Genomic DNA, 26,227 nt, shown 5'->3' with positions numbered 1-26,227 from the left:
GACATTGATTCAGTAACTCAATTACTGTTGTTCAGTTGTTGACTATGTATGAGAGATGGTTACATTCTCTTGGGATAAGTCTGAAATAGAAAGAGCCCTGCTATTTTAAGATTGGCTTCACTGAGGTGATGAATATTTTATTACATGCTATTGCTTTTTAATAACTTGTGATCAGTGATGAACTTTTATTTTAAATTTTTGTTGCTAATAATAGACAAATGTTAACTCTTTGCTAGTTATAAACATGATGATGAAAATATGCAAAAATATTTTAAAATACCATGCGTTTATCCTCTCAGAATAACATATGGTAATCTAGTTTCAGAGTTTGTGTTAATTTTTCAGAAATATAGAAAAATTCAGTAGAATCTTTTCCCTTTAAATCTCAGTGCTGCAGATAATGGTAGGAAAGTCTTCCTGGTCCTATAACTAAAACTATTCCAACTCACAATAAGTATTTGTTGCCATTAATGATCAATTATATGATGCCAGTGACTAAGTTTTTCTTGATAAGAGAAAAATTTACATGGAATAACAACATTTCCTAAAGGGAAATAGCTGTCAGAAATGACATTGGTCTTTGATGTAGAAATCCTTACATTTTTTAATTTATCTATGAAAGATCTTAGGACTCAGATGAATTACTACTACTATAGTAAGTGATGACGTTCACACGTAACATTCACTAATGTTCTCAGGTCATTACATGTTTTCTATTGCCTTTCAGACTACTTCATGGTAGAATGAACAATTTCTAAAGAGAAAGCTGTCCTCCTCCTCCTCCTCCTCCTCTTCCTCCTGCTCCTCCTTTCTCCTCTGTCCTGGGGCTTGCACTCAGGCTCTAGGCACTGTCCTTGAGCTTTCTCAAGGCTAGTGCTCTACCACTTGAGCCACAGCACCACTTCTGGCTTTTGCTGTGTATGTGCTATTAAAGAATCCAAGCTGGGGCTTCTTACATGCTAGGCAAGCACCTACTGCTAGGCCATGCTTCCGGGCACGAAAGCTATCTTCTAAAGGACTAAAGTTCTCCTTACACCGAGTTACATAATCTTACTATAGAGAGCATGGGCTTTAGGATAATTTGAAGGCTTTAAAACATTTATATAACTTGGAAAGTGCAAAATAACTTAAGATGTGCTGACATGCTGTCTGGCCAAGAAAAATCTTGTGGTCTTTCTCAGCCATATTTCTCTCTTAATAAAACTTTCCTATCACCTTTCAAAAATGTGCATGTAGTCACAACTGTAAAGGAGCACTCAATGGCTTTGTGAATGGAAATACAGCTGGCACAGGTTAATACAAACAGATGTAAGAACATTAGTAGTCCTCAAACTCTTCTGGAGACATTTACATTACATGTAAGCTTTTTCTTCATTCACATTTTCAATATGACACAGTTTTTAGAGCATCCTTATTACCTGCATTGTATTTTGAAACTTCTAGTTAACCTCAGGTAGACCTCTGAGTGCATGTTTAGTTTTTGTATATTAGCAATAGTGAAGAATAATGCTCAGTATGGGTGTGGTATTACTGTTGAAAAGGTGTAGTACAACTGAAAAAAAGGTATGCATTTTATTGCAAGAATTTGATTATAATTGTATCCTCCCAAAGTTGTATTCCAGAACTGTTCTGTGCAATACTAACATTGCTTGGGTAGGGTGTGTGTGTGTTATGATTTTAACTCATTCAATTTACATGAATAAGTATTGGATTCACTATAGGAGTTTTAAGAGCTTTATTTCGCTTATAATATTATTTTAATTTCCAAGTTAAGACATCATTCTGATCAGATCAGGCTGTGAGTTCTGCTTTCAGTTTCTTCCTCTGACAATTTCTAATGCAGAGGTAAAGGTGCCAGGTCATTCCAAAGTCACCCCTCACACTGACTATACTGTCTGATCCTAAACAAGGTGCCAGATGACAGCTTAATCTGTGGTAATAGAGTTCCTTCACTTTCTCTGGAAAATAGGGACCAGCACAGTACATCAAGCCTCCCTTCTACTGATATGATAAACAGACCTGCAGGTCTATCTTCTTTCTTTCTCTCTCTTTCTCTCTCTCTTTCTTTCCTTCCTTTTCTTTCTTTCGCCAGTTGTGGGGCTTGAACTCAGGTACTGAGTACTATCCGTGGACTTTTCTCAAGGCTAGAGCTCTATCCTTGAGCCACAGCACCACTTCAGCTTTTTTTTTTTTTCTATGTATGTGGTGCCAAGGAATCAAATCTTGGGTCTTTGTGCATGCTAGGCAAACACTCTACCACTAGGCCAAACTCCCGGCCCTGTCTTCTTTCTTAAGTACTCTAACTCCAGTCCACAAAGGGAGCTACTGTGGCAATGTACCATCTCTTTTGCTCTCATCTTCCCAGTGTTCACTAAAGGATGCTTAGCTGGCTATTACCAGTTGACTGTTATAGCCATTCTAGACACACACACACACACACACACACACACACACACACACACACACACACAGCATCTCACAGTATGGAATGACAGTAGGAGTACTTGTTTCCTTAAAAAGAGAGTAATTTGAATGATATAGTGCCTATTTAGACCCAAAGTTATTACTGAAATAAGCAGGTCTTTCTGGTTATAGAGTAACTAATGAGAACAAAAAGTCTTTGTCTCAGTGTCCTTTAGAAAAGTTTACCATTGACTAGCCTTATGCAGCTGAAGACTTATTTTTATTGGGAGCTGATTTTCTACAATGGTGGACCATCTGGCACTTCAAAACATCTGAGCTTTCAGAGACAAATATGATTGTTTCTGGTGGTATTAACTTTCCAATACACAGATGCTACCACCATTCATGGAATGGATATTACCTAGAAAGAGAAATGTTTTGTGCTCAATAGTTTTCTGTTGATTTTAATGTTGTGTGGAAGAAGTAGCACATTATATGGTGGCTTTCCCACTATTTTATACATACATTGAAAATAAGCATATTTATGTTAAAATAAGCATCCCTTTCTAGATGTAACTGCAGTTGTTCTCTCAAAGGTAACCATTATTGTTGTCTTCTTTCCAGAATGTTTTCTATAAATCCTTCCAGAGTTTTCCTAGATTATACCTTTCAATGGATTATATTACTCTCTACTCTTTAATATATCTATCTACATATCCTGTTTATGTAGCATTCACTAGAAATTGTTAGCATGCCTCTGTCTTTCCCATAGTGGCATAGAATTTCATTCTGTGAACTTGCCAATATTTTTTGCACATTTTCCTGTTGATGGACATTTAGATGGCTTTTTGCTATGTCATGCTGTTCAGTGTGTGTGTGTGTGTGTGTGTGTGTGTGTGTGTGTGTGTTTGTACGTGTTTGAACTCCATGCCTGAGCACTGTTGTTAGGCTAGTACTCTTCCACTTGAGCTCTACTTCCAGCTTTTTGCTGCTTCATTGGAGATTAGAATATCTTGGACTTTCCTGCCTGAACTGTTTCTGAACCACGGTCTGAGATCTCAGCCTCCTGAGTGGCTAGGATTGAAGGTTCGAGCCACTGGCACCCAGCTCATTGAGTGTTCTTGCATCTGTATGTGTACATGTGTTTGTGAATCCTAGCAATGTGTTTTGGAGCCAAATTTGCGTATGTTTTTACATTTGATGCGTGTTATTGAACTATCCCATTTCTCAGTTTTTCAGATTCTTACAGATTTTAGGAAATTTAACTGCTTGGCCTAATTCTGTCAGTAGAAATTCTGTAGTCTCTGTTAGTTAGCCTACTGGTTTTTCTTACAAGTTGCATAATATTGGGTCTGGGTTCACTGTCTATGAAGAACTTTTGGAGGAAGGAACAAAAATATAATGTAGCACTCTATACTTAGAACAACAGGGAAGACGTGTGAGGTGAAGACACATGATGTTAACTCTGGAGGAAATTTAAAAAATGATTATTCTCTGTGACTTTTCGGGACGCCCGTTTAAGTGTTTAATACGGTAAGTGTGTTGAATGGCTATTTTGTATTCAGAGAAGTTGAATGGTTGGGTTTTTGGAGTATACCTGAGGGTAGAATTAGAGAGAATTCTAGATGTGACACTAAGCCAGGAGTTCGATAGGCATGTGGCCATGCCTTATTGAAGCAGTGGTTCAGTTGCGATCATATTAGCCTGCATCAGACCAAAACAAACAACCAAATAACCAAACTCCTCTTAGTGTTGAACACAGAATTATAGCTTCTCTTATGTGGTTGAACTTCCTTTATATTTACCCTATATTGAGTTCCTCAAATATATATTTAGATTATAGGAACAATGTCCTTCTGGGAAGTGTACCAGCTTTTACACTTGTGAGTGAAAATAGTACTTTGAATGTTGATATTTTTCTTGATATTATTAATCTGTATTTTAATTTTGGCCTTTATTTTCCAAATGGAAAGTTGGGGAAGGAGCACTTCTTTCCAGAGCCCCTTGTGATTCTGTTGCAAATCTCCAGGCTTGGGCTGTCAGTAGACTCCTGGAATGTTGAGGTGTGGCTGCTTGGAGTTATTTCAGCCTTGTTGGCTGTTTTATTATCATCATTAGTAGTAGTAGTATTTTTGGAAGGATATGGTTTGGAAATATTAACTTGTCTCGGCATTATCTTTAGTCACCTCATAAAGTACATTCTGAACCATTCACATTGAATGTTTAGAAGGTTGTTGGTAACTGACCCCTGCACCTGGCTGGCTCAGTCAGAAGACATCAGCTGGCATTTCTAATCCTGAGGAACTGCTTCCTCACTTGCCCCCTCTCTTCAAAGAGAAAAAGGTCTTTGTGTCATTTAACATGTCGGTTAGCACATTCTGGCTGTGGTACAGAAATAAATACTAAATCTTTTTTCTTAGGAATTTCATATTTTATTTCCTGATTGGTAGTCACAGCATTATTGAACTAGATGGCATTTACTGAAGAAGTGGCCATTTAAAAAATGATTCTTTGTGTGCAAGGGATATTGCCTGAACTTCCTGGGATAAAAGGAAAGTTCTCCTTTCACTCAGGGGCCTCAGGCCTCCATCTTTGGGTTGGACCTTCTGCCCTTTAGGGCTGTATATTACCTTAAATAGCTAGCAGCTGACAAACTCCACTGGGGGCAGACATGAACTGGAAAGCTGTAACGGATGGAGTGGACTTTCCTAATGGAACGTCAGTGGTAGTAGATGAAGAGTTGAAGTCTCTGATCATTTTAGTTTTAAATTACCCCCCCCCCCAAGTTAATAGGGATCTAGGAAGGAGAATTTCTTTCAGAAGAAATACGTTGGATTGTTGCTTGACTCAGAATGAGCTTACAAGAAGTCAGTATTCCTCTGGGTTCCCAAAGCTCTTCATTTAGAAACGAGTGAGCCAGAAGAGGTTAGTCTTGGTAACCACCCATTGACCCCCATATGCTTTACTTTAGAGGCTCCTAAGTAGGCTCTCTTTTTGTTCTTTGTCTTTGGCCACTATAAAGGAACACCTGTTAACTTTTACACAGAACACATATTTCATTATTACCAGTTTTTTAAAAATTGAACTTTGTATTTAGTGGGAAGGATGGTGTAAGATTTTCTATAGAAGTAAGTTGTTTGTTTTTCTGCAAAGCAGACTGCCTGAGCTAGAGGAATCTCTTTATTGCCTTAATAAAATGACTAAGTAAGTCACCTTTTAGCAAAGCCTATACATATATATATATATATATATATATGAAATATAGGTTTAAACTGCAAAACTTTTACAATTAGCCTAATTTTGAAAGTTTTGCCAAAGCTAATAGACATATGGACAGTGGAATGTGCTTTTCATTAAGTAATTCAAATTGGACATTTTATTGATTCTATGACTGGATTTTCTTGTGCTTCCCTGTTGTTCTAGAACCTCTGTTTTCTCATAGAGCTAGGCATTTATGTTTGAGATGGTAGCTTATTTAGCAAGAGATTTCTAGGATATTCAGTGTGGATCTATAAAGTAGGATTGGCTGTTTTGAATTTATCCCATCTCCTGAGGATTAGCTAACAGTTTATTTGTACACACTAAATTGTCAAAATGTCAGCTACTTCAAATGTCATCATCCCATTTACTAAGTCTCCTGGTGTGATATGTGGCTTCCATGGGTGGCTTTTAGCGTGATTTTTACATTACACGAGATAATGAATTAAAGGAGTGCTTGGTTAAAACAAAGCATGGAAATGTAAAATAGGTTACTGGTTGATATTTTATTTACTGACTGACAGACTATTTTTGTTTATAATTATAAAATATAAATTCATAGTAAAACAGTTCCCTGCCCCCTCCAAGTCATGAGGCTGTAACTCTGGGCCTGGGCCTTGTCCCTGAGCTCTTCAGCTCAAGGCTACCCCCTTGAGCTACAGCATCATTTCCAGTTTTCTAATGGTTAACTGGAGATAAGAGTCTCACGGACTTTAGTGCCCAGCCTGGCTTTGAACCGCAATCCTCAGATCTCAGTTTACTGAGTAGCTAGGATTATAGGCATGAGTCACTGTGCCTGATAAAGCAGTTATGTTTATAAGGCAGATTGCACTTCACAAGTCTCTGTTTTAGTATGTCATTTATCAAAGATCACATTATGTCTGAATGATATATTAAATAATTAGCTGTCTAAATTTTATAGATTGTTTTGAGGTTTGTACAAAAATGAACCATTTGTCTATAATTCTTGCTCAGTGATTAGTTATATGCTTAGCTTGAGAGATAGCCTGGGCTTAAATCCTAGAATGAACTAACTTAACTAAATAAAATACAGTTGTTTTCCCATGCTTTATTGAGACTATAGTTACCATAGAACTAAAATTGGTTAAGAATTAAATGTTTTCTTTTTGAATGATTCCAATTACATTTGTGCCCTGCCCTTCCCCTAATGATGGCGTCATCATAGCTCTGTTTGTATCTTTGTTTCTTTATTTTATAACTGTAGTTGAGGTAAGTATAGTTGATCTAAGTGTTCTGTCTTTTGCACAGATGGGCATAGGATTTCAGTTCTAAGAATACGTAGTTGGCCCAATTGGTCCCATGACTCCTGAATCCTCTAATGACTAGATGGTAACATACGTATTCTCCATCTCTTTTCTTAACCTCTTCGAAGTTTCCTACATTCAATATGGTGGAAGTACTTTCCCATAGGAAGGATGCTGTCACTTTTCTCTCATCTTGATATTTGGGGCTCCTCAAATCATGTAATATCCTTGTCTTGGTGTGAAATCATTCTGAGATGAACAGTCTACTCTGGAGAAAAGCGATTGTCTTCTATCCTTTGGTGTTTGGCAGGGTTTTTATTTAATTCCCTCTTCTGATATGTGCATGGAAGAAGGCATGTTTGCACATGTCTCATATCACCGTCCTCCAACACACTGGGTGGTAGCTTGGAAGTTTGCCCAGCTGAGAAAGATTATTCCTTTCTCTCTCTTCTTTCTTTCTTTCTTTCTTTCTTTCTGCTTTGTGTGTGTGTGTGTGTGTGTGTGTGTGTGTGTGTGTGTGTGTGTGTGGTGGTAGTAGCAGTGGTGGTGGCTAGGGACTGATGGTTTCTTTTGTCTTGTATTTATGCAAAAAGTTTATTTGTTGCTCTTGAAAGATCTCAGCATGAGGGTCTCCCTCCTCTCGGCCCCCCTCCCCCACCCCCTTTCTCCCAAGCTCTGACTTGATCTGGTCAGTTTCTCTTAAGACTTTTGTCCCACCTTTTTGATAGTTGGTCATCAAGCCAATACCTATTCTGTGTTTAGATCCAAATTGCAGATTGTTTTCTGATGCATTTCTGGATAACCGTAAGATTCACATGATTGTTTTGAAACCCACAATATTCATATATATCTGTATCTGACTTTGGTGTTCTAAGGTGTAAAACATATTCTTTTGAAATGTCATAAAGCCATTTTGCCCCTGGGGACATATAGTATTTTTATGAATAAGTAATGAAATTGTTTGGAAAGCCTGTACAAATGGACATATGTAAAGCACATGCTATCTAAATGCTGATATAAAAATAAGTTGGATATGATGTAGAAAGAAAATTGTTTTGCCCATCTGAAGCAATCATCACTTTGTGTACTGTTCCTGGTAGGTTTTTACTCTTTCCTGCTGTTAAATGGAATCCCTTTCTCCATATGATTAAAGAGGGTTAATGGTTTTGACATTTAAGTAGTTCAAATAGCCTTTTAGGAGATGAATCATCTATTTTTAGAGATCCCTCTTACCTTGTACTGTGCCCTGATGTGAAAAGTAAACTTAGTTCTATTAAAATGAACATCATTCCATTTATGATCTTGTCACCATTAAAAGCCCACTATGCTTATCATGTAATGCCCTACACAGCTAAAAAAAAAATACATTTCATATGGACATTCCTGTCATACTTAGCTTTTGCTGGTATACTAAATAGCTCTGTAATACATTACATTTTGCTTTGGAATAATGACCACAAGCTCATTACAAAGAATTTATCATTTGGACTGTTAAAGTTTAAAAGTCTTTTGGCATGTGAAATTTTGCATCAGAAACAAGTAAACTCTCCCATGAGAACAGACTGAGTGACTTTTAGTGGTATCAGTGAGATCAAAGAACTTTTCTTTGAAAGGTATTTTTCTCATCATTTTACCTTTAAATACTAAAAATTAATCACACCTACTTTCTTTTGTGACTTATGTTAGTTAGACATCCACTCCCTTTTCTTTTCCTGGGTGGGCCCCCAGGGCTCTGTGTGTGTGTGTGTGTGTGTGTGTGTGTGTGTGTGTGTGTATAGATGTGTCATCCATTCAGGATTGAGACAATGTAAGAGATACTGTAGTGGAGTTTAGGGTTGGGAGGCCTCCAGGAAGTGGGAGTGAGCTGCACTTCAAACTGTGTGAGGGGTGGTGGAAAAGGAGAATGCTGATTAAAACAATAAACAACTGCTGGAGAGAGACTTAGATTAGCACAGTGCACTCAGATCAGCCAGGGGAGCTGCAGGAGCTGACTGCTCTCCTCTGTGCAGACCCTACAGGGGAGGATCCTGAGATTTGTGGCTGTGAGAACTTTTCTCCAGAAAGATACAGAACAATTTTTTTTTTTCCCAACTTTAGTTCTGCCGCCTTGACAGCATCCCATAGGCCTAGGCAGAGCTAGGGAAATGGACAGAAACTAGCTTTGTGGTTACCATAGCAACCTGGCCTGCTGGGTGTCTGGCAGAGTGGAAAGCCAGTGGTGCTCTCCCTCATGCAGTGTTCTGGAGTTTCTTTAAGCTTAAGAGGACGGACACTCCATGCTGGAACTCTCTATAAGTCAGGCCTTTTTGAAAACTGGCTTTTTACTTTTTTTTTTTCCTTTTTCTGAGACTAGTCTGGATGGAGGAACTTGGTAATACTTGGCTCTTTTTTTTTTTTTTTTTTTTTTTTTGCCCCCTTTTCTCTTTCAAGTTTCCAGGCTATAGCTGCTGCTTCTTTTTTTCTCTGCATGTAATTGAGACCAAATTTTAAGCCTGAATTCAGGAGAGCAAAGTGGTAGCCTGCAGGTCATTAGTGAGGTGAGCAGAAGGGGATCCTGGGATTTCCCAGAGAAAAAGGAGAGATGCCAGGCTCTGGGCACACAGCTTCCAGAAAACACAAGAAGAGGTCTATGCCTTGTGTGCTGAGAAGTCCATGAAAAGACGGAACCACGGTGAGGTGGCTAAGATGTCCCAGCTTAAGCTGCTGCTGCTACTCATGGACCATAGCTCAAGGGCAAGGCTTATAAAGGATTTTACAAAGGATTTTAACGTATAGCCAGGAAAGATACGGCTTTTAGAAGTTGAACGCTGTTGTCCGAAGGAAGTTTGCCAGAAAGATGTAGGCTTCAAGGGCTACTGGACAATGATTGGTCTGAACTTCAGCTTACGGGAATTGCTGACAAAATTTGAAAAGGTATGAAAGCACAAACTTTAGGAATGTACTTTTTCTCCCCCTTCTCTCTTCTTGTTTTTCCCCTTTCTCTTCTTTGCTTAAAAATATGCATTTCAGTAGCATCTAACTCTGTGGCTTCCTGGGTTCTTTCATGTTGTTTATAAAAACATAGAAGCATAAAAGCACACTTGACTTTGATACCTTCTTTGAATTATCTTTTTTAAGGAAAACAGTTCTTTCTCTGGTCAGGAAGGCATCTGATGTCTGTCAGTTTTAGAATTCCACATCAGAAGAGATTATTTGCATTTTAAGTCGAGTGGTGAGTTAATTGGAACTTATTTGAGGGAGGGAACTAAGTCATCACTAAACCCAGCAACAAACACTGGGGTCCGATGCCAAAAGTCTGACTTCATCAGGTGCGGGTTGTTTTCCAGACCCCGTGGGTTTGTTTATCTCAGGCTGCAATCTGCCTACCCATGGGGCACAGTCCCAGTCCAGTTCTGAGCACAGGACAAAGCTGCATCAGGGTGATGAGATGGCACCCCTCACCCCCAGCTTTCCCTTTTTATCTGACTGCTTGTCTCCTTTACCTTTATGTGCCTGGCGGCACTGTGGGGCTCTAATGCTGAGATTAGCTTTTTTTTTTTTTTGCTCTTTCTTCTATAGGAAGACTCCTGGCACACTGCAGGGTAAGTCTAGCCTGCCAAATGCTGTTTTACATTTATATTCAAACAAAACAGAAACTTCTACATGCCACGCAAAGGGTTCCTGCCCTCCTTAAGTGCTTGAGATGCCAAGCATGGATCTTTCAATTTCCATTCCATAGACGAGACAGAAGGAGGTGGAGCCCTTTTTATCTGAGAACACAAATCAACAAGTTATCCATGTGTGTGTGGCTTTTCACTGTGAATAACCCTTCTCTTGTTGGAAGTACAACTCTATCAGCAAGGCAAAAATGAACATTAAAGCAATGATGGGCTTTTCCTTATAAAAATCATAATTACCAGAGGAACAAAAGGTGTGAAGCCATGCCATTTGTAAAGCCTGAATGCCTTTCCGAAGCAATTGCCACAGTCTTCCTGAGGTGTGCAGGACTTCTGCTGCTCCTTGACTATCTCCCCTCTTTCTGCCTCTCTTGACACCCCAACCTTGTATTGCTGTGGGGTTGTTCTGGTAATACAGTGTGGACTTTGGCCTTTCTCTTGGATAGGTTTTTACACATCTGCATTCCTGAAAAGGAAAGATAGATCACAGTATGCTCACTGCTTAAAAGGGGGCCTGGAAACGATATGTTCCTTATGGCAGCTGGGAACAGCAGGTGACAAAACTTTATGACCCTAAAGCGATCTGTTAGCTTGTTTTTTGTGTAAATTTGTCAGTTTCTTCCTGAAAGGGCTTTAGGGCATGTGTTACATGAATAATTCATTACTGAACCCCCTGAGAGGAGGTAATGGTGGTCAGCAGTCTGATTTCTGTATTGTAATTGCTGTTATTAATTTTAAAGCTCAGGTCAGATTCCAGAGGTGAGTCACCTGCTTCCTGCAGCTGCCAGCTACTTTATTGACAGTTTCCAGGTTCTGGCTATATTAATATATTTCCTCTGAAGTCCCAAACCTTAATATGTGCATATTTCTTTTTCTTATGCTAGTATTGTAGATTGACAGTAGGAGAAATCTACTGGCTTATTTAGATGTATCAGTAAAAAGCTTAACTTGAGATTTTTTTTTTTCCTTGAAACTTTCAAGGGAACAATCTTGCTGTCATTCACAGCCTGAAATTCTCCGTCTACTTTTTTGTGTGGGACACCTGCAGTAGATTTTCTTACAGGAATACATTTTTCTCCAGTTCAGTCTTTTAAAAAAAATCCTATGCGTATTTTCACAAAATGGCTTCATATATGGAGTTTATTCTACACTGATTCATGACCAGGAAAATTCAGCGGAATTACAGGGAAGGTCTGATTACTTCACACTTCTCATATTCAGTTACCTTCTTTTCTCCAACTCTGAAACTAATCATGTCATTTCTAGGGAAAGACCCAGGCCTGTTGCTAGAATGGAAAATATACAGGACGTATTTAGAAGCTGAATATAGTTGGTTTTTCATATGCAATTTGAAATCCCTTTGCTTTCTGCCCACTTAGTTGTCTTTTCTTCATAGATCTGATTCTAGGGAGAGCACTCTCCAGCAAGATGGTACCTTTTTCTCATACCAGTAACTGTACATGTTCATGGTGATATTTGGGGTATTACAGATAAAAATTGGTTTCTGAAGCCTTTTTAGACTCTGAGCTAGAAAACTAGAATCCAATGTGGAACACTGGGACCTGAATTTCGATACATATTTGAGGTTAACACCTTAGTAGACCTTCCAGTGATGGCTATGATGGAGTGGTAGACTTGTCAATAAACATTTCTAGATGAAGACAGCCATTCGGCATGACTTCAAGGTCCCAGTTGATTTGTGGAAGTGAAGGGAAATGAGTAAAGCGCTACTGGCTGGTTCTGATCTTACAGGAATCCAGTGGTTTGGTGATTTCCATTCATGTGTGGGTATTTGGCACATGACTGGATGTCTAGTTCCACAATGTGAGATGTGGGGTGTGGTATCCAGTTAGGCAGGGTGTACAGATTGGGCTTCACTTGGTATTCTTCCCTCATTTCTTCAGAACGTAGTCCTGGATGTTCCAGAAGGAACTCAGGAGATATCCCAGGAGGTGACCCATTCGTACCCCTCCATCAGGTGGTATCTAGAAAAAAGGAACGTCCTACCAAGGGAGGAGGAGCATGTGACAGATGTGTCTGGAAGCAAACAGGTGCAAATTTTCCAACCTACTGATGAGGAGAGAGCAGTCCTATGGGGCCCTATGGGGGATTGAGGGTGAGATGGGGGGAGCGCCAGAGAGTTCAGAGTCATAGCTGAAGAGAGATGAAAGCTAACCTATCAAGTGACCACTCTAGCCTCTGGTTTTGTTTTATTGCTGTTTTCATTTTAATTCATTATTTTTCTTGTTGAAAGTGCTTCATAAAGGAATTCTCATGGCTTTGATGTCTTCTGGAGCTATTTGCAAAATATACTTGGGTTCTTTCTTTTGCTTTGTCATCACATTTTGAGTAGCTATCTAGTTTTATTCATCTTGGGAGCTACCAGATAATTGATGATAATGGGAATTATCTAAAAGTTGGATTTTAAAAAAATTTTAATGATAGATAATGGTTTGCATGATTACAGGATTCTGGGTGATGTTTTAGTATTCATTGTGTAACTTTCAACTCAGACTAATTAGCTTAACCATCACTGTTTATATCATACAGTGTGATGTTGACTGTTACTACCTCAAAGGTGTTTTTGGTATTTTGTCTTGCATCTGGGTAGTACCACACCTTTATGTTTTTTTTGTTTTTGTTTTTGTTTTTTTTTCCAATCCCAGGCTTGAGCTCAGGGCCTGAGCACTGTCCTTGGACTTTCTCAAGGCTAGAGCTCTACCACTTGAGCCTCAGCACCACCTCCGGCTTTTTTCTATGTATGTGGTACCGAGGAATCGAACCCAGGTCTTTGTGCATGCTAAGCAAGCACTCTACCACTAGGCCAAACTCCCGGCCCCACCTTTATGATTTTTAAGTAATTTGGGGCAATAGTGAACACACAAACAGAACCACTCAGTGAATTTCTTTATGACATGTGCCACTTTTACAACAATTACGGCTTTAAGAAGCTATATGGTGTCACTTAGTTTAAAACAATTAATTTTATATATTTATATTTTCTTCCCAGTACTGGGGATTGATCCCAGGTCACACACTTGCTAGACAAATACTCTACCACTTGAGCCACACCCCCAGTCTTTTAGCGTTTTGTTTTCCAGATGGGTCTCATTGTTGGTGTTCAGAGTCTTACTTATCCTTTCACTGGGGCCAGCAGCTGATCTTAGTTCTTCACCTCTGCTTCTCAAGTATTTGGGATGATAGGCTTGCCTCAGCTTGCTTGTAGAGATGGAAATCCTGTGAATTTTTTGCCCAATCTGGCTTTGAACCACAATCTTCCTATCTCTATCTCCCAACTAGCCAGAAGAAATGTAGAATTCTAAAATGGATGTGCCTGGTTGAAGCATAGTAAACTACACATTTCAGGATACATTTGTTATTTAGCTTTTAGTACATGTTTCTGAAGTTCCAACTACGCATCTGATATGGATGGAGTGGATCACAGGAAGAACGCCTCTCATCCAGTTTATAGTCTTAATCAAGGAAGTTTTAAGTGATCAAATGTGAAGTGGAAGCTGTGAGAGGGATGGAAGCCCTAGTGGAGCTGAGTGTTTGTGAAGTCTACCCCAGAGAAATAATTAGCTGGGATTTAAACCCTGAGTTCAAGATTCAAGAAAGGAACACGCATGTGCATTGTTATGCATGCATGTGTGTAGGTTGGGTAGGCCTAAGAGAGGAGACTCAGTGAGAACTTGGTGGGCAGAAGGAACTGTTTCTACACAGGCCAGGGGATGAGGCATTGTGTGTCCCAGGATCACAGTTTTCAACATTTGAAATGTAATAGTTCATGACTGGGTTGTCACAACTGTTTGGGTTTGATTTTGCTATCTCACTGGGGAGTTAAGATGAGACAATAGCTTGGCCACATGAAACACTGAGTAAAGGCTCCTAAGAAACTTGTACCTATGTGTGGATTAACTCCATCCATGTGGATTATATCTTCCAAGGGAAGCCACCATAGTTTACTTCATGGTGATTTATTGTGTTTTAGAAACACTTTGGTATGGAGTCAAGGAGCTGGAACAAGTTTTGTTTGTGAAAGTTTTCGCTTGATGGCAGTGTTTACTATGTTGACATTGGTTATGTAGTTTGTTTATTGACTCTTGATCATGGCAGATTACCTTGTTCAAATTGTCTTGGGAATGCAGTAAATTGTATGCTTTGTCTATTTAGCCCCTAGATATTTTTTTTCTCTATTGGATTTATAATCACTGATAATGATTAGAGAGCACTGTTGCATTGATTTCTTCATTTATAAAGGCTACTGTCAACCTGATTGTGAAAAGTGCCTCTAATGCTGGTCAAACTATGACTCAGTATAGTGATGGGAATATGTGAGGTTAGTTCTTGGAAGAAAATATAGCACCATAGATTAGCTAATTGAGAAACTGAATCAGTAACCAATCGAAATAATTGATTAATGAATTACAATTACCCATTATTTTAGAAACCTCACAAATATTAACATATGACATTACAACCTGTAATGACGTTATATGATTATTGTGAGACTTTTTTCAATTTTTAAAAAAACCTTACACCTATGACAATAATTCTGCTTAATTTCTGATAATCCTAAATGGTTTCTGAGATTCTGTCTAACTTTTGAAGAACACAGTGGATTTATTTTCCCTGTCTGGTTAACTTTGTTTTGTTAGCCAGAGCTTTGGGCCTTGGTGGGGAGGTTGTTAGTAACTTTCAGGAGTGAGATCAGAGCTCCTTCAGAGAAAATATTGCCCTATCCATGCAATATTAGGTAAATACACCCTGCAAAAATAAACCCAAAGTATGTCAGTGGGCCCTGGGGAGAGGAGGAATCTAGCCTGACACAGTTTAGTTGTTGAAAGATTACTGGTAGTACTCTTACATCTTCATTTTCTGCTAGAAGGTTCGAACAGTTCTGTTAGTTATAATCTGAAGAAGCATTTTTACCTGCATAGTTACAGTTACTATTTAAATAGAGAACATTGTAAACAAATAAAATGTATATAATTTCTACCATGCCGTATCTGCAGTTACACCTCTTTCAGTTTTGTATCAGGGAAGAAATGTTCAGTTAAAGGCAACACGTATTAAAATATCCATTATTAAGTAAGTATATAGGAAGTAAGTGAATAAAAACTTTTCATTATTTATGAAGTTTGTTTTTCAATCTGGGTGGTGGGTATTCCCTATAGAAAACTGTTTGCTTTTGTATGCATATTCTGGAGGGTTCTTCTGCATATTAGTTTCTTATGCTATTGGTAGTATATTAGTGAGAGGAAAATAGGAAGCCTCTTTTTCCTTATCCTTGGCAGTTCTTCACCTTCTATGTTATATTAGATTACTTAAAGTTCCTTTTGAAGTGAATCCCCAAGACATTTTTCCGGCCCTATTTTCAGATGCTAGTTGGTCTCCTTGAGTAACTTACTCTGGCCCCTCAGTGCACATGACTGCCTTATGTTAAATGCTTGGAAGAACATTACTTTGTGCTTCTAACTGGATTATAGTCACATACTAATTATCAGTAACCATTTGGTGCTTTCTTTTTTTTTTTTAACGTTCAGAAAGTCTTGCAGGTGGCAAAGGTAAGCATTAACAAGGCCACCTTTTATTTTGTTTTGGACACTTATTTTTGCATTTCATGCTATACAAGGTCATGATCTCACACCCTCCTGTGCTGTAATCTTGACTTTAAAATCAGTACTTTATTATCCAGTGATCAACCATGAAACATAATTCAGTAACTATGTTTAATCTTAAACATCTAATAAAAACTTAAACAGGACTTTTTGCAGGTACAGGTTTCTAAATGATTTTGCACTCTTCTTATTAGTCATTTTAAGCGAGGAAATTGAACAGAATAATTATTATATTCCCATGCAATTTTTTCCTGTTTTCTTTTGGCACTTAAGTGGCTACTTTGCCAGTCAATCAAGGTGAAGTTCTTCATACATTTTGTTCCTGCATTTGTTTGTGCACTAATCTATGTATGTATTATCTAGCTTTCTGTTTTACATTTGATTTATTTTTTTGTTGTTGTTGGTGGTGGTGGGACTTGAACTCTGAGCCTGAGTGTTTTCCTTGAGCTCTACAGTTTAAGGCTACCGCCCTAACCTTTGAGCCACAATATTACTTCTAGTTTTCTAGTGGTTAATTGTTGATAAGCATCTCATGGACTTTAGGAACAATGTTGTTCTTTTATATCAGACAGTATTTCAATGATTTTCCCCTCACTACTGAGAATTTGTTTAAGACATCCCCTAACCAATATCCAGAGTACTGCCAAGCTTGAGAATGCTCAATATGTTTCCTATTCTCTTCCCCTACTGCCCTTTTCTTACCTGTCTTCACTGCTCCAGGGTAGAGCTACTAGTAAGATGCAAAAGATAAAGCAATCTCAGCTCTTGCCCCAGGGTAAGCCTTCTGGCTATACAAAGAACCCTTGGCCTATGAATCTGACTAGGCCTTGTCATGGAGGTCTGATAACCTTAGAGATCAGAGGGCTTCCAAACTTGAAGGCTAAATATTGGTAGGAATTGTGTATCACCCTCTATGTTCCTCTTATCCTCTCTGTACCTCTAGTCCCATTAGTGTCAAGTTAGCATCACAGATCTCATCAGGAATGATCAGAAAGTGGTAGCATCTTCCATACCTCCTAATCAGAGTGTTAGAGTTCAGCCAGTTGTTACACACCCCTTCCTCCTCCGCTCTCTTGCTCCTGTATGTCTGTGGGCAGGTGGGGAACAATCACGTAGCTGGAGGTCTCTCTACCTTGGTTCTTGATAAAAATCCGTGGATGCTTATCAGAAATTACTTTTAAATAAGTAAAACACAATCTTGAACATTCAGATACTCCTATTTAAAATTTTACCACGCCCATTAAGAGGTTGGAAAAACTTAAGAAGTCAGTTTGGATTTCTATAATAGAACATCATGAATAGAGTAATGTATGAATGAGAAAATGCATTCTTCAAAATTTCAGATTAATTTTATAAGATTGTAAGGGCTACCTACCAGCAAATGTGTCAAAATATTCAAGAAAACAGTTAAAACTTTGTTTTTAATGACCTGTGTAAAACTTTATGTGTTCAAGAAAGTTATGTCAGTGTGTCTAGAGAAGAAAATACTGCTTTAATATTATGCACATTTCAATAATTTGGTAATAACAGTTATATACCATTTCAAAAATTGCTCATTGAATTGAAACTCCTAACATCTAATTGGCTGGATTATTACATGGTCTTATATTTGAGAAATGGAGAATCAGTGTATTGAAGAATTCAAGTCTATAATTTTCCATGTGAGAGTGTTGGTAACACTTGAATTTTTTGTCTATCATTTAAGGCAAAATGGAGTATTTTTCAAATTTAAAAGAAAAAGGAAGTTCTACACAGAAGCCCATTTAGTACTGACCTTAATCCCAATATTTGCGTTATCTCTTTGTTTCCTTCTCTCTGCAGGACATCCAGGCGGAGATTGATGCCCATAATGACATATTTAAAAGCATTGATGGAAACAGACAGAAGATGGTAAAAGCTCTGGGGAATTCTGAAGAGGCTACTATGCTTCAACACCGACTGGATGACATGAACCAAAGGTGGAATGACTTGAAAGCAAAATCGGCTAGCATCAGGTGGGAAAATCACAGCCAACAGGAGGGTTATATTTTTGTGTATCTGAAATGGAAAGAGGAGTCTATCACCAGTGTTATTCTCTCTCTCTCTCTCTCCCTCTCCCTCTCCCTCTCCCTCTCCCTCTCCCTCTCCCTCTCCCTCCCTCCCTCCCTCCCTCCCTCCCTCTCTCTCTCTCTCTCTCTCTCTCTCTCTCTCTCTGGTTCAATGCAAAGACTTTTTTGCTTCCAAGTTAGAGTTTTAGCACCACTTTTGTCCAGTGCTCTCTGCCACTTGTCCCTCACTGGTCCCAGTGTTCATATCATACTGTACACTTCATAATGCTAATAGCAATGATATCATCAACACCTGCTCCTTACTATTTACCTTTGCCCCATACTATATTTGGAACTTTACAAGCCTTGCTTTATTGGATGCAGTCAGGTGCCGCATAGCATTATTCCATCAATGGCCAATTGCGTGTGTGGTGGGTGGTCCCATAAAACTATATTGCCTGGTATGTTGTGGGCTATCTTAGTTTGTATAAGTCCACCTAGTGATGTTAGCAAACTGACAAAAGTGCCCGATACTGTGTGTTGCTCTCAGTTGTTAAGTGACACAGGACTGTGTTTGGATTTGAATCTAGTTCTTTTTGAGTCTTGCTATTGAAATTGCTTTGCTTCCTCAGGGTTCTGTTTTGTTTTGTTTTAATGTCCAGTTGGAAGATGCAGTATCTCTTTATGGGCACTAAAATGGGAAATGGATGGTTCATGTCTGCATTTGGAGAGAATAATTTTAAATAACATGAGGGAAAGACCTTGGAAAATTATTCAGAGTGGCAGAATGACTAGTGCTATTGGGTGTGTGTGGAGGGGCCTCCAGTGTATTTTATGATTATATTTAATAGATAGCACACAGTCCCCAATTGGGGATATGTTTAAGGGCTACTGACTGGAAAACATCATATGCAGTGAAAATTTAAAAGAGGCATGTTGGAAAGAAGTTCTCTGCCAGTTTCTTTGGCTGAGTCTAACATTGACTATATAGAAAATTCAAGACCAAATGATCTTTGGCTTTACTATGCATTCTCTACAGTTAGGTAAATTGCTTAGGCACTGTGAGCCTTCATATCAGAATGTAAAATATTCATTCCTTTACAATCATTTTAAGGACCAAATGAAATGACTTGATAGCTTTAGTCCGTGTAGAGCTTCATAGCACCTAGTTTAGTTTAGGGTTTTTTTGTTTGTTTGTTTGTTTTTGTGGGTCATGGGGCTTGAACTCTAGGCCTGCAGCAGTCCCTGAGCTTTTGAGCTCAAGGTTACCATCCTACCCTTGGGCCTGGGCATTGTCCCTAAGCTCCTTGGCTCAAGGCTACCACCCTACCCCTAAGCCACTTCCCTTTTTCTAGTGATTAATTGGAGGAAAGAGTCTCAGGTTCTTTAGTGCCCGGGCCAGCTTTGAACCTGAATTTCAGCCTTCTGAGGAGCTAGGATTACAGGTGTGAGCCACGGCATCCTGCTAAAGTTTTTACTTTTTTTTTTTTTTGTCAGTCCTGAGGCTTAAACTTAGGGCCTACGCACTGTCTTTGGGCTTTCTCAAGGCTAGAACTCTTCCACTTGAACTACAGCACCACTTCCGGCTTTTTCTGTGTATGTGGTACCGAGGAATCAAACTCAGGTCTTCATGCAGCTAGGCAAGCACTCTACCACTAGCCAGACTCCTGGCCCTGGTGTAGTTTTTATACACAATGTTGGCTCAAATGATCTTTCATCTCTTGAGGGGGATTTATTGACCAAATCTATCAAGTCATATTTTTTCTAACCTGAAGAGAAGGAACACATGGAAGTACACTTGGACTGTTATTTATTTTGGTGATGAAGAATGCAATTTTGGAAATCAAAGGACTTCTTCATCATTAAGATCGATTTTCTGTTCCAGTAAAATGTGGTAATGAATCGATATGATAGTAAATTAAAATAATATTTATCTTGAGGGCCCAATTGAGGGCATTTGGGCACTTCAGCACTTAAATAGAAATTACTTCTATGTTAGGGCACTGCTAGTCCTAAATAAGTTATGGTCTTTTCCTTAGAGGCTCACAGATCTGGGTCAGATTGAGGTAGAGTCTAAAGGATGGAGTGGTAAATCTTAGTTTCTTTGGTAATCAAAGGCTTTATAAAAGAGGCAATTTCCTGAGCAGAACCATAGAAGGTATTTAGTGATTCCCTGGTTGGACTAAGGGAGAACTTGGAGAGGAGACTGTTAGGCAAGCCGGAAGTGTGGAAATCATGATGTTCAGTGTGGCCAGAAATATCACTTCCTTGGTGTCATGATAGGGAAAGGAATTATTCTGGGAAAAAATGGTGGAGAGAGTGACTCGAGGCAAGGCACGGAACCTGTGTGGGCCAATACTTCCAAACTTTCCCGTTCAGGTGCCTGGCTTCAAAGTTAGCTGAGGAGGGGGCCATCCATTGAACGCCCATTCTGCTTCTTAGAAAATATAACACTTACGGGTTTTGTATTTCCGATTGTGTTTTAATTGTGCTAAAGTTGCTATTATCAGGGCAGAGAATATTCCCCCTACATTACCTTCAGTTTTAGGAAAGAGGATATCTGCTGTTAATCATTGAATATTGATATACCATCCCTTTTATAAAGGCAGGCCTACTTTGTTCCGGATATAGTCATGGCAAAAATGTAATAATATTGTTTCAAATCTAAGGTACTATTTGATGTGCCAAATATTTTTTAGCAGTCTAATAAATAATACATTCTTATGTATATTGTAGTAAAAGAAGAGACTTCTGAGTTTCAGCTAGATGAATATTATCAGACACTGATAATATTTTATATGCACTGGGAAAATATGAATTGAAAATATAGTTATAAATTCAGTACTGTGAATGATATGGTTTAATCTAGTAAGTTAAATTTACTTAATGCAAGATTATCTTATTTAACTGTTCACCTATAAGCTTAATGATGTTTTAATACATCATTATATACATTAGTATATAATTCTCAAGGCCAGGAAAGTTGTCAATTAGAACGAAAATAGAGTTCAGAAATGAAATTCTCTTTTCTTTTTCTTTGAGCTTCTTAAAAGTGGAGGCCATCTTTTTAGAAGTTCTTGAAGAAAATTGACATTTCACATCATCGTGCATTTAAGGTGACAACATTTTACAGTGTAATTGTCACCACTTTTGGCCTTAGATAATTGATTTTTTTTAGCTATATGATAAAACCAAAAAGGTCCCCTTTCTCAAATCCAATAGAGGGGCATTCTGCTTTCACCTTTCTCTTTTTTTCCCTCTGATACATCCCTTCCAAATACAATTTTTTGCAGTGGCAGAAACATTCTTTATCTGCTCAGATCAGTAGAGTAACAGCCAGCCATGTGTGGCACATTGAGTACTTAAAATATGCCTGTTACAGCAGATGAACTGGGTCACCAGCCTTATTAACTTTAATGAACCTAAATTTAGATTAAAATAGTCACATGTGGCTAGTGGCTACAATATCCAGAAAGAACACTGCTTTGGTGTTTTTCCAGCACATTCAGGCTGGATTCTAAAGACTTGACTCTGTTCTCTTGGTAGATCTTATTTCTTGTCTTGGGAAGGAGGAATGGTCTTCTTTTAATGTCACCTTTATTCTTACATTAAGTAAGATCTTTTTTGTTCATTATGACCCGATATGTAATCTGTGCATTTTTATCAGAAATTAAAAAGTAATGACATTTATAATCAGACTGTCAAACTTATTTCTGTGTGGTCCTTGCACTATAAGAGGAGCGTATCTTTATTGCCTCTTAATTCGAGTTGTTAGTTATATTCTTTGAGACTGTTTCTTTAGGAGAGGGACTTAGGCCAATTTATAACAGATAAATATTTAGTAATTCCCACCACCATTCTTGTTTGTACTACATTTGAATGAAGTATCATTTTCTGCATGTTTATCTTGTAATTTGCATTTTTTTTTGCCAGTCCTGGGCTTGAGCACAGGGCCTGAGCACTGTCGTTGGGCTTTCTCAAGGCCAGAGGTCTGCCACTTGAGCCTCAGAACCACTTCCAACTTTTTTCTAAGTATGTGGCACCGAGGAATTGAACCTGGGTCTTTGTGCATACTAGGCAAGTACTCTACCACTAGGCCAAACTCCTGGCCCTGTAATTCGCATCTTTTAAGAAACAACTAAAAAGTGGTAGAAGTTAGAAAGGTGTAAAAAATGAACTCTTAGAAAGTTGTACATTGCAAGAAGCATATTCATATTTTATATTCCATGGTAGGAGATACTGTTTTAGGACGAGCATGCAGCTGTGAATACATCTATTACTTTTTAGATACCAAGTATCTAAAGAATGAACTGGAGCAGCTAAGAAATCAGGAGAAAGTCAATTATGGAGCTGGGAGTTTGGCCTCGTGGTAGTGTTTGGCCTAGCATGCATGAAGACCCGGGTTCAATTCCTTGGTACCACATACATAAAAAAAAGCTGGAAGTGATGCTGAGGCTCAAGTAGTAGAGCTCTAGCCTTGAGAAAAGTCCAGGGACAGTGCTCAGGCCCTGAGCTCAAGCCCAGGACTGGCAAAAAAAAAAAAAAAAAAAAGAAAGTCAACTATGAAAAAAAAAAAAAACCTGAGTGACTATAAATAAATATGATGTGTTAGATAAAGTAATAGTTTAAGCAAGGATTCAGAAAACCTGATGGATGGCCTGTTATCTGTAGTCTTGAGGAGATTTAAGTTTCAACATGTTTATAATAACATTGACAAAGTTCAGCTAAGCCAAACACTAATGTAAAGTTTCTTCTTAAAAAGCATTCAACTCACTGCCCACGAAAAAACTTTCATCTTGAAAGATGAAAGAATTCATATGAAGCTTGAAGACCAAAGGCTGCCACTTAAGTGTGCATTTAGTTGGGCATATGGTAGTAATCCACTAAACACAGAGGTGTAATCTATTGGAGAATATCCAGAACAGATTTGCCAGATTCTGCCAGATGAACTTGGTTTTTACTGTGGGAAAGCAAAGATGCAGGAGAAACACACACGTCGGTGCTTTTCTTTTTTATTTCAAAGATACTCCAGCATCTCTTGTAAAAAGTACTTCCTTGAGTCAAAGCCGTAGGGCTCAATGATCAATTTTATTATTCCTGTGCCCTCACGAATTAACTGTATAGGGAAAGGTATTTGTGTACTCTTCATTAAGTTTGGGCACCTGGAATTCAAAGCAAAGTAATATGTGGCTCAGGTAAGGAATGAAACTACAGATGCTGAAGACACAGTACCAAATGTGAATAAGAGATGAGGATAGATGCATAAGTGATTTTCATACAGACAAGTTCTTCCTGGCTGACCAAGGACCTTTGATTCTAGTTGTCTTTTGTTTTGAAAAATAGGGGAAGATGGAAGTGGTGCTGTGGTTCAAGGGGTAGGCAGCAGCCTTGAGCTAAAGAGCTCAGGGACAATGCCCAGACCCAGAGTTCAAACCCCACAACTACCAAAAAAAAAAAAAAAAAAGAAGGAAAGAAAAATATGGGAAGAAAATGTCAAAAACTCTGTCAAACATATTTGTTGCATAATGGCTTGTAACTGCAGAAAGAGTTTTCAATTAAAATAATTGAAATTACTTAGCCGTGCTCTGTGACAAGTGAAATTATTGTTTATCAGAGAAAGCTAATTGCATATTTGGCCTAAAATTAATTAAAAGGAACACAGAAAAGCTGGAGCTCAAGCAAAGTTAATGCACACTTTTGCAAGCTGAGGTTGGTCATGGCAGACAGAAGCAATGGTAGTTGCAAGAAAGTAGGTTTCTAATCATACAGCTCTCAGAGAACTGTAAAACACTCTGAGCTTCATTTTGTATTTCTGAATTATTTATCTGATCCTTATGAATATGACAAAGAATATGAAGAGTTTGTATTACATCATCTAGTTGAAATTGAAACTTGACAGCTCACTAGAGATGAAGTGGAGATGAGACATTTCCATGTGCTCTTATGAGGCGAAAGCAGTGTAACAAAGACCTATAATGTCTGTTCAGACTCAAAGACCTTGAATATCTGTGGTTAAGAACACTGATCCAGTGGTTGTGGGGTATTTGTCTGAACTGAACACAGAAGAACTATCAGTTTAGAGAGAAAGGTTCAAGTAGATGAGAGGTACATGAAAGGAGAGGTACATGAGGAGGTACATGAAAGTGAGATCACAGTGATGATGCTCTGTTGGTTGTTCTGGTGTCACTCAATGAAGTCACAGATTGACAAAGGTGTCCCTCATCAGAGCAGTGTCAGTCACGGTGTGAGGTTGTGAGAGGCGCAGATGAAGTAAGGTCAGCAGAGTTTTCCTGTAGTTGGGATTGCCGCAGTGAGTCATCTTCTTCCCTCAAATCTTTCATTTCCCCTGGGAAGCTCTTCTGTAACAAGATTAGGTTCATCTCCATCACTCTTTACCCTTTCAATCCTGAAGGATTATGGACAGGCAAGGTTATTCCGTTTCTCCAGATTGGTACCAAAGCCCACCTTCATGGTTGTTCACTGGAGCAATGCAGGATTGAAAGCCCAGCTCCTTGAGTATCTGGAAACTACTTCCTGACTGATCCATGTGATCAAATCTGACCCTTCCCTGCACTTGAGGGTTGGGTATATGGTGTTCTCCAGGGATTTAACAAGGACGAGGAAGAACGTTGTGCTTTAGATCTCTGTTCTCTTGAACCACAGTCTTCACATGGTCCCTGATTATGGCGTTCATAATGATAGGGCTTTGGAGGTATGTTTCTGTGCTAGACATGGAAAGTATTATTAGATGTATTGGAATGTATAAATCAGTGCTAGCACAGTGGCCTGACATGTGCAAGACCCTAGTTGTTATCCCCAGCAATTACAACTAATCAGTAAGTGTGAAGTCCTACAGTCAGTGATTTTAGCCCAATTTTTCTATGTACAATGACACTGGATATCTTTAGTGAAACAGTATTCTGGCCACGTAATATTAACTGTTTTTCAACAATTTGAAGTAATTGTTGCTAGGGTTCGGTTTTCAGTAATTTATTTGAGTATGAAAGAAATTAGTAATCAATAATTTTCTACCCTAAAAGGCTAGCCAATTTTCTTTAATTGGGAAGGAAACTAATTTGAGTCCATTGGACATATTCAAAATGATACAAAAAGATATTTGTATCTTTGTGATTTTTATTTATTTATATCTTTTAGATGTTTATTATGTGCTCGGTGGTAATCAGCTGATACATTTCTTTCTAAATATTCCCCTTTTTACAGACGTTTAGTAAGTTGTCTTCATTTTTCAACCCTGTGTTTAGATAAAATGAGACAAAATATTTGGATATATGTCTATGCTGCATATATGCTATCAAAACTCGGTTTATACATTTACAGGATATTGTAGACATCCTCTTGAAAGCATCAGAGTTACACCATGTTGGTCTCAATTTCCGATAAACATTACCAACCTATCTTTAGATATTTCAGCTTATACCAAATAGTGAGGCTTAGAAAGTCCTTCATTTTTTTTCTTTTGTTGGTTACACAGGATTATTAGGGTATGGAAATTTGAATACAGTTCAGATTTCTCCATGTGATCCTCATTCTTTCTCAACAGGGCTCATTTGGAGGCTAGTGCTGAGAAATGGAACAGGCTCCTGGTGTCATTAGAGGAACTGATCAAATGGCTGAATATCAAAGATGAAGAACTGAAGAAACAGATGCCTATTGGTGGGGATGTTCCCGCCTTGCAGCTCCAGTACGACCATTGTAAAGTAAGTTCTTCAATCTTAGTAACTATTTCCAATAAAACTCTAGGTAAATATTAACATTAGGCTGATTGTAACACACTTGTAATTTTCCCTTTTCCTTCTAAACCGCTAGTGTTTAGGTATCTACTTTTCACTTATCCATTCATTTCATTTATTTGTTTTTGTGCTTGTCCTGGGGCCTGAACTTTGGGCCTGGGTGCTGTAACTGAGCTTTTGTCTTCAAAGTTAGCATCCTACCATTTGAACCACAGCTCTATTTCCAGCTTTTGTAGGTTAATTGGA

The 26,227-nt window shown here is 38.5% G+C and overlaps 1 protein-coding gene across 1 annotated transcript in view; it reads left to right on the top strand.

The window, feature by feature from the left end:
* The window catches only part of Utrn (utrophin), a 402,939-nt gene that overhangs the window by 248,261 nt on the left and 128,451 nt on the right, over nt 1-26,227 (top strand). Inside the window, exons 51-52 of the mRNA XM_090338004.1 lie at nt 18,025-18,197; nt 25,792-25,948. Of these exons, the coding sequence (XP_090194130.1) occupies nt 18,025-18,197; nt 25,792-25,948 (330 nt within the window). The remainder of the gene's footprint in view (nt 1-18,024; nt 18,198-25,791; nt 25,949-26,227) is intronic.

Source organism: Megascapheus bottae, chromosome 8 (genome assembly GCF_031878675.1).
Source record: "Megascapheus bottae isolate mThoBot1 chromosome 8, mThoBot2.hap1, whole genome shotgun sequence".
NCBI classification, from domain to species: Eukaryota; Metazoa; Chordata; class Mammalia; order Rodentia; family Geomyidae; genus Megascapheus; species Megascapheus bottae.
This window is presented reverse-complemented; position numbering and strand designations above follow the sequence as displayed.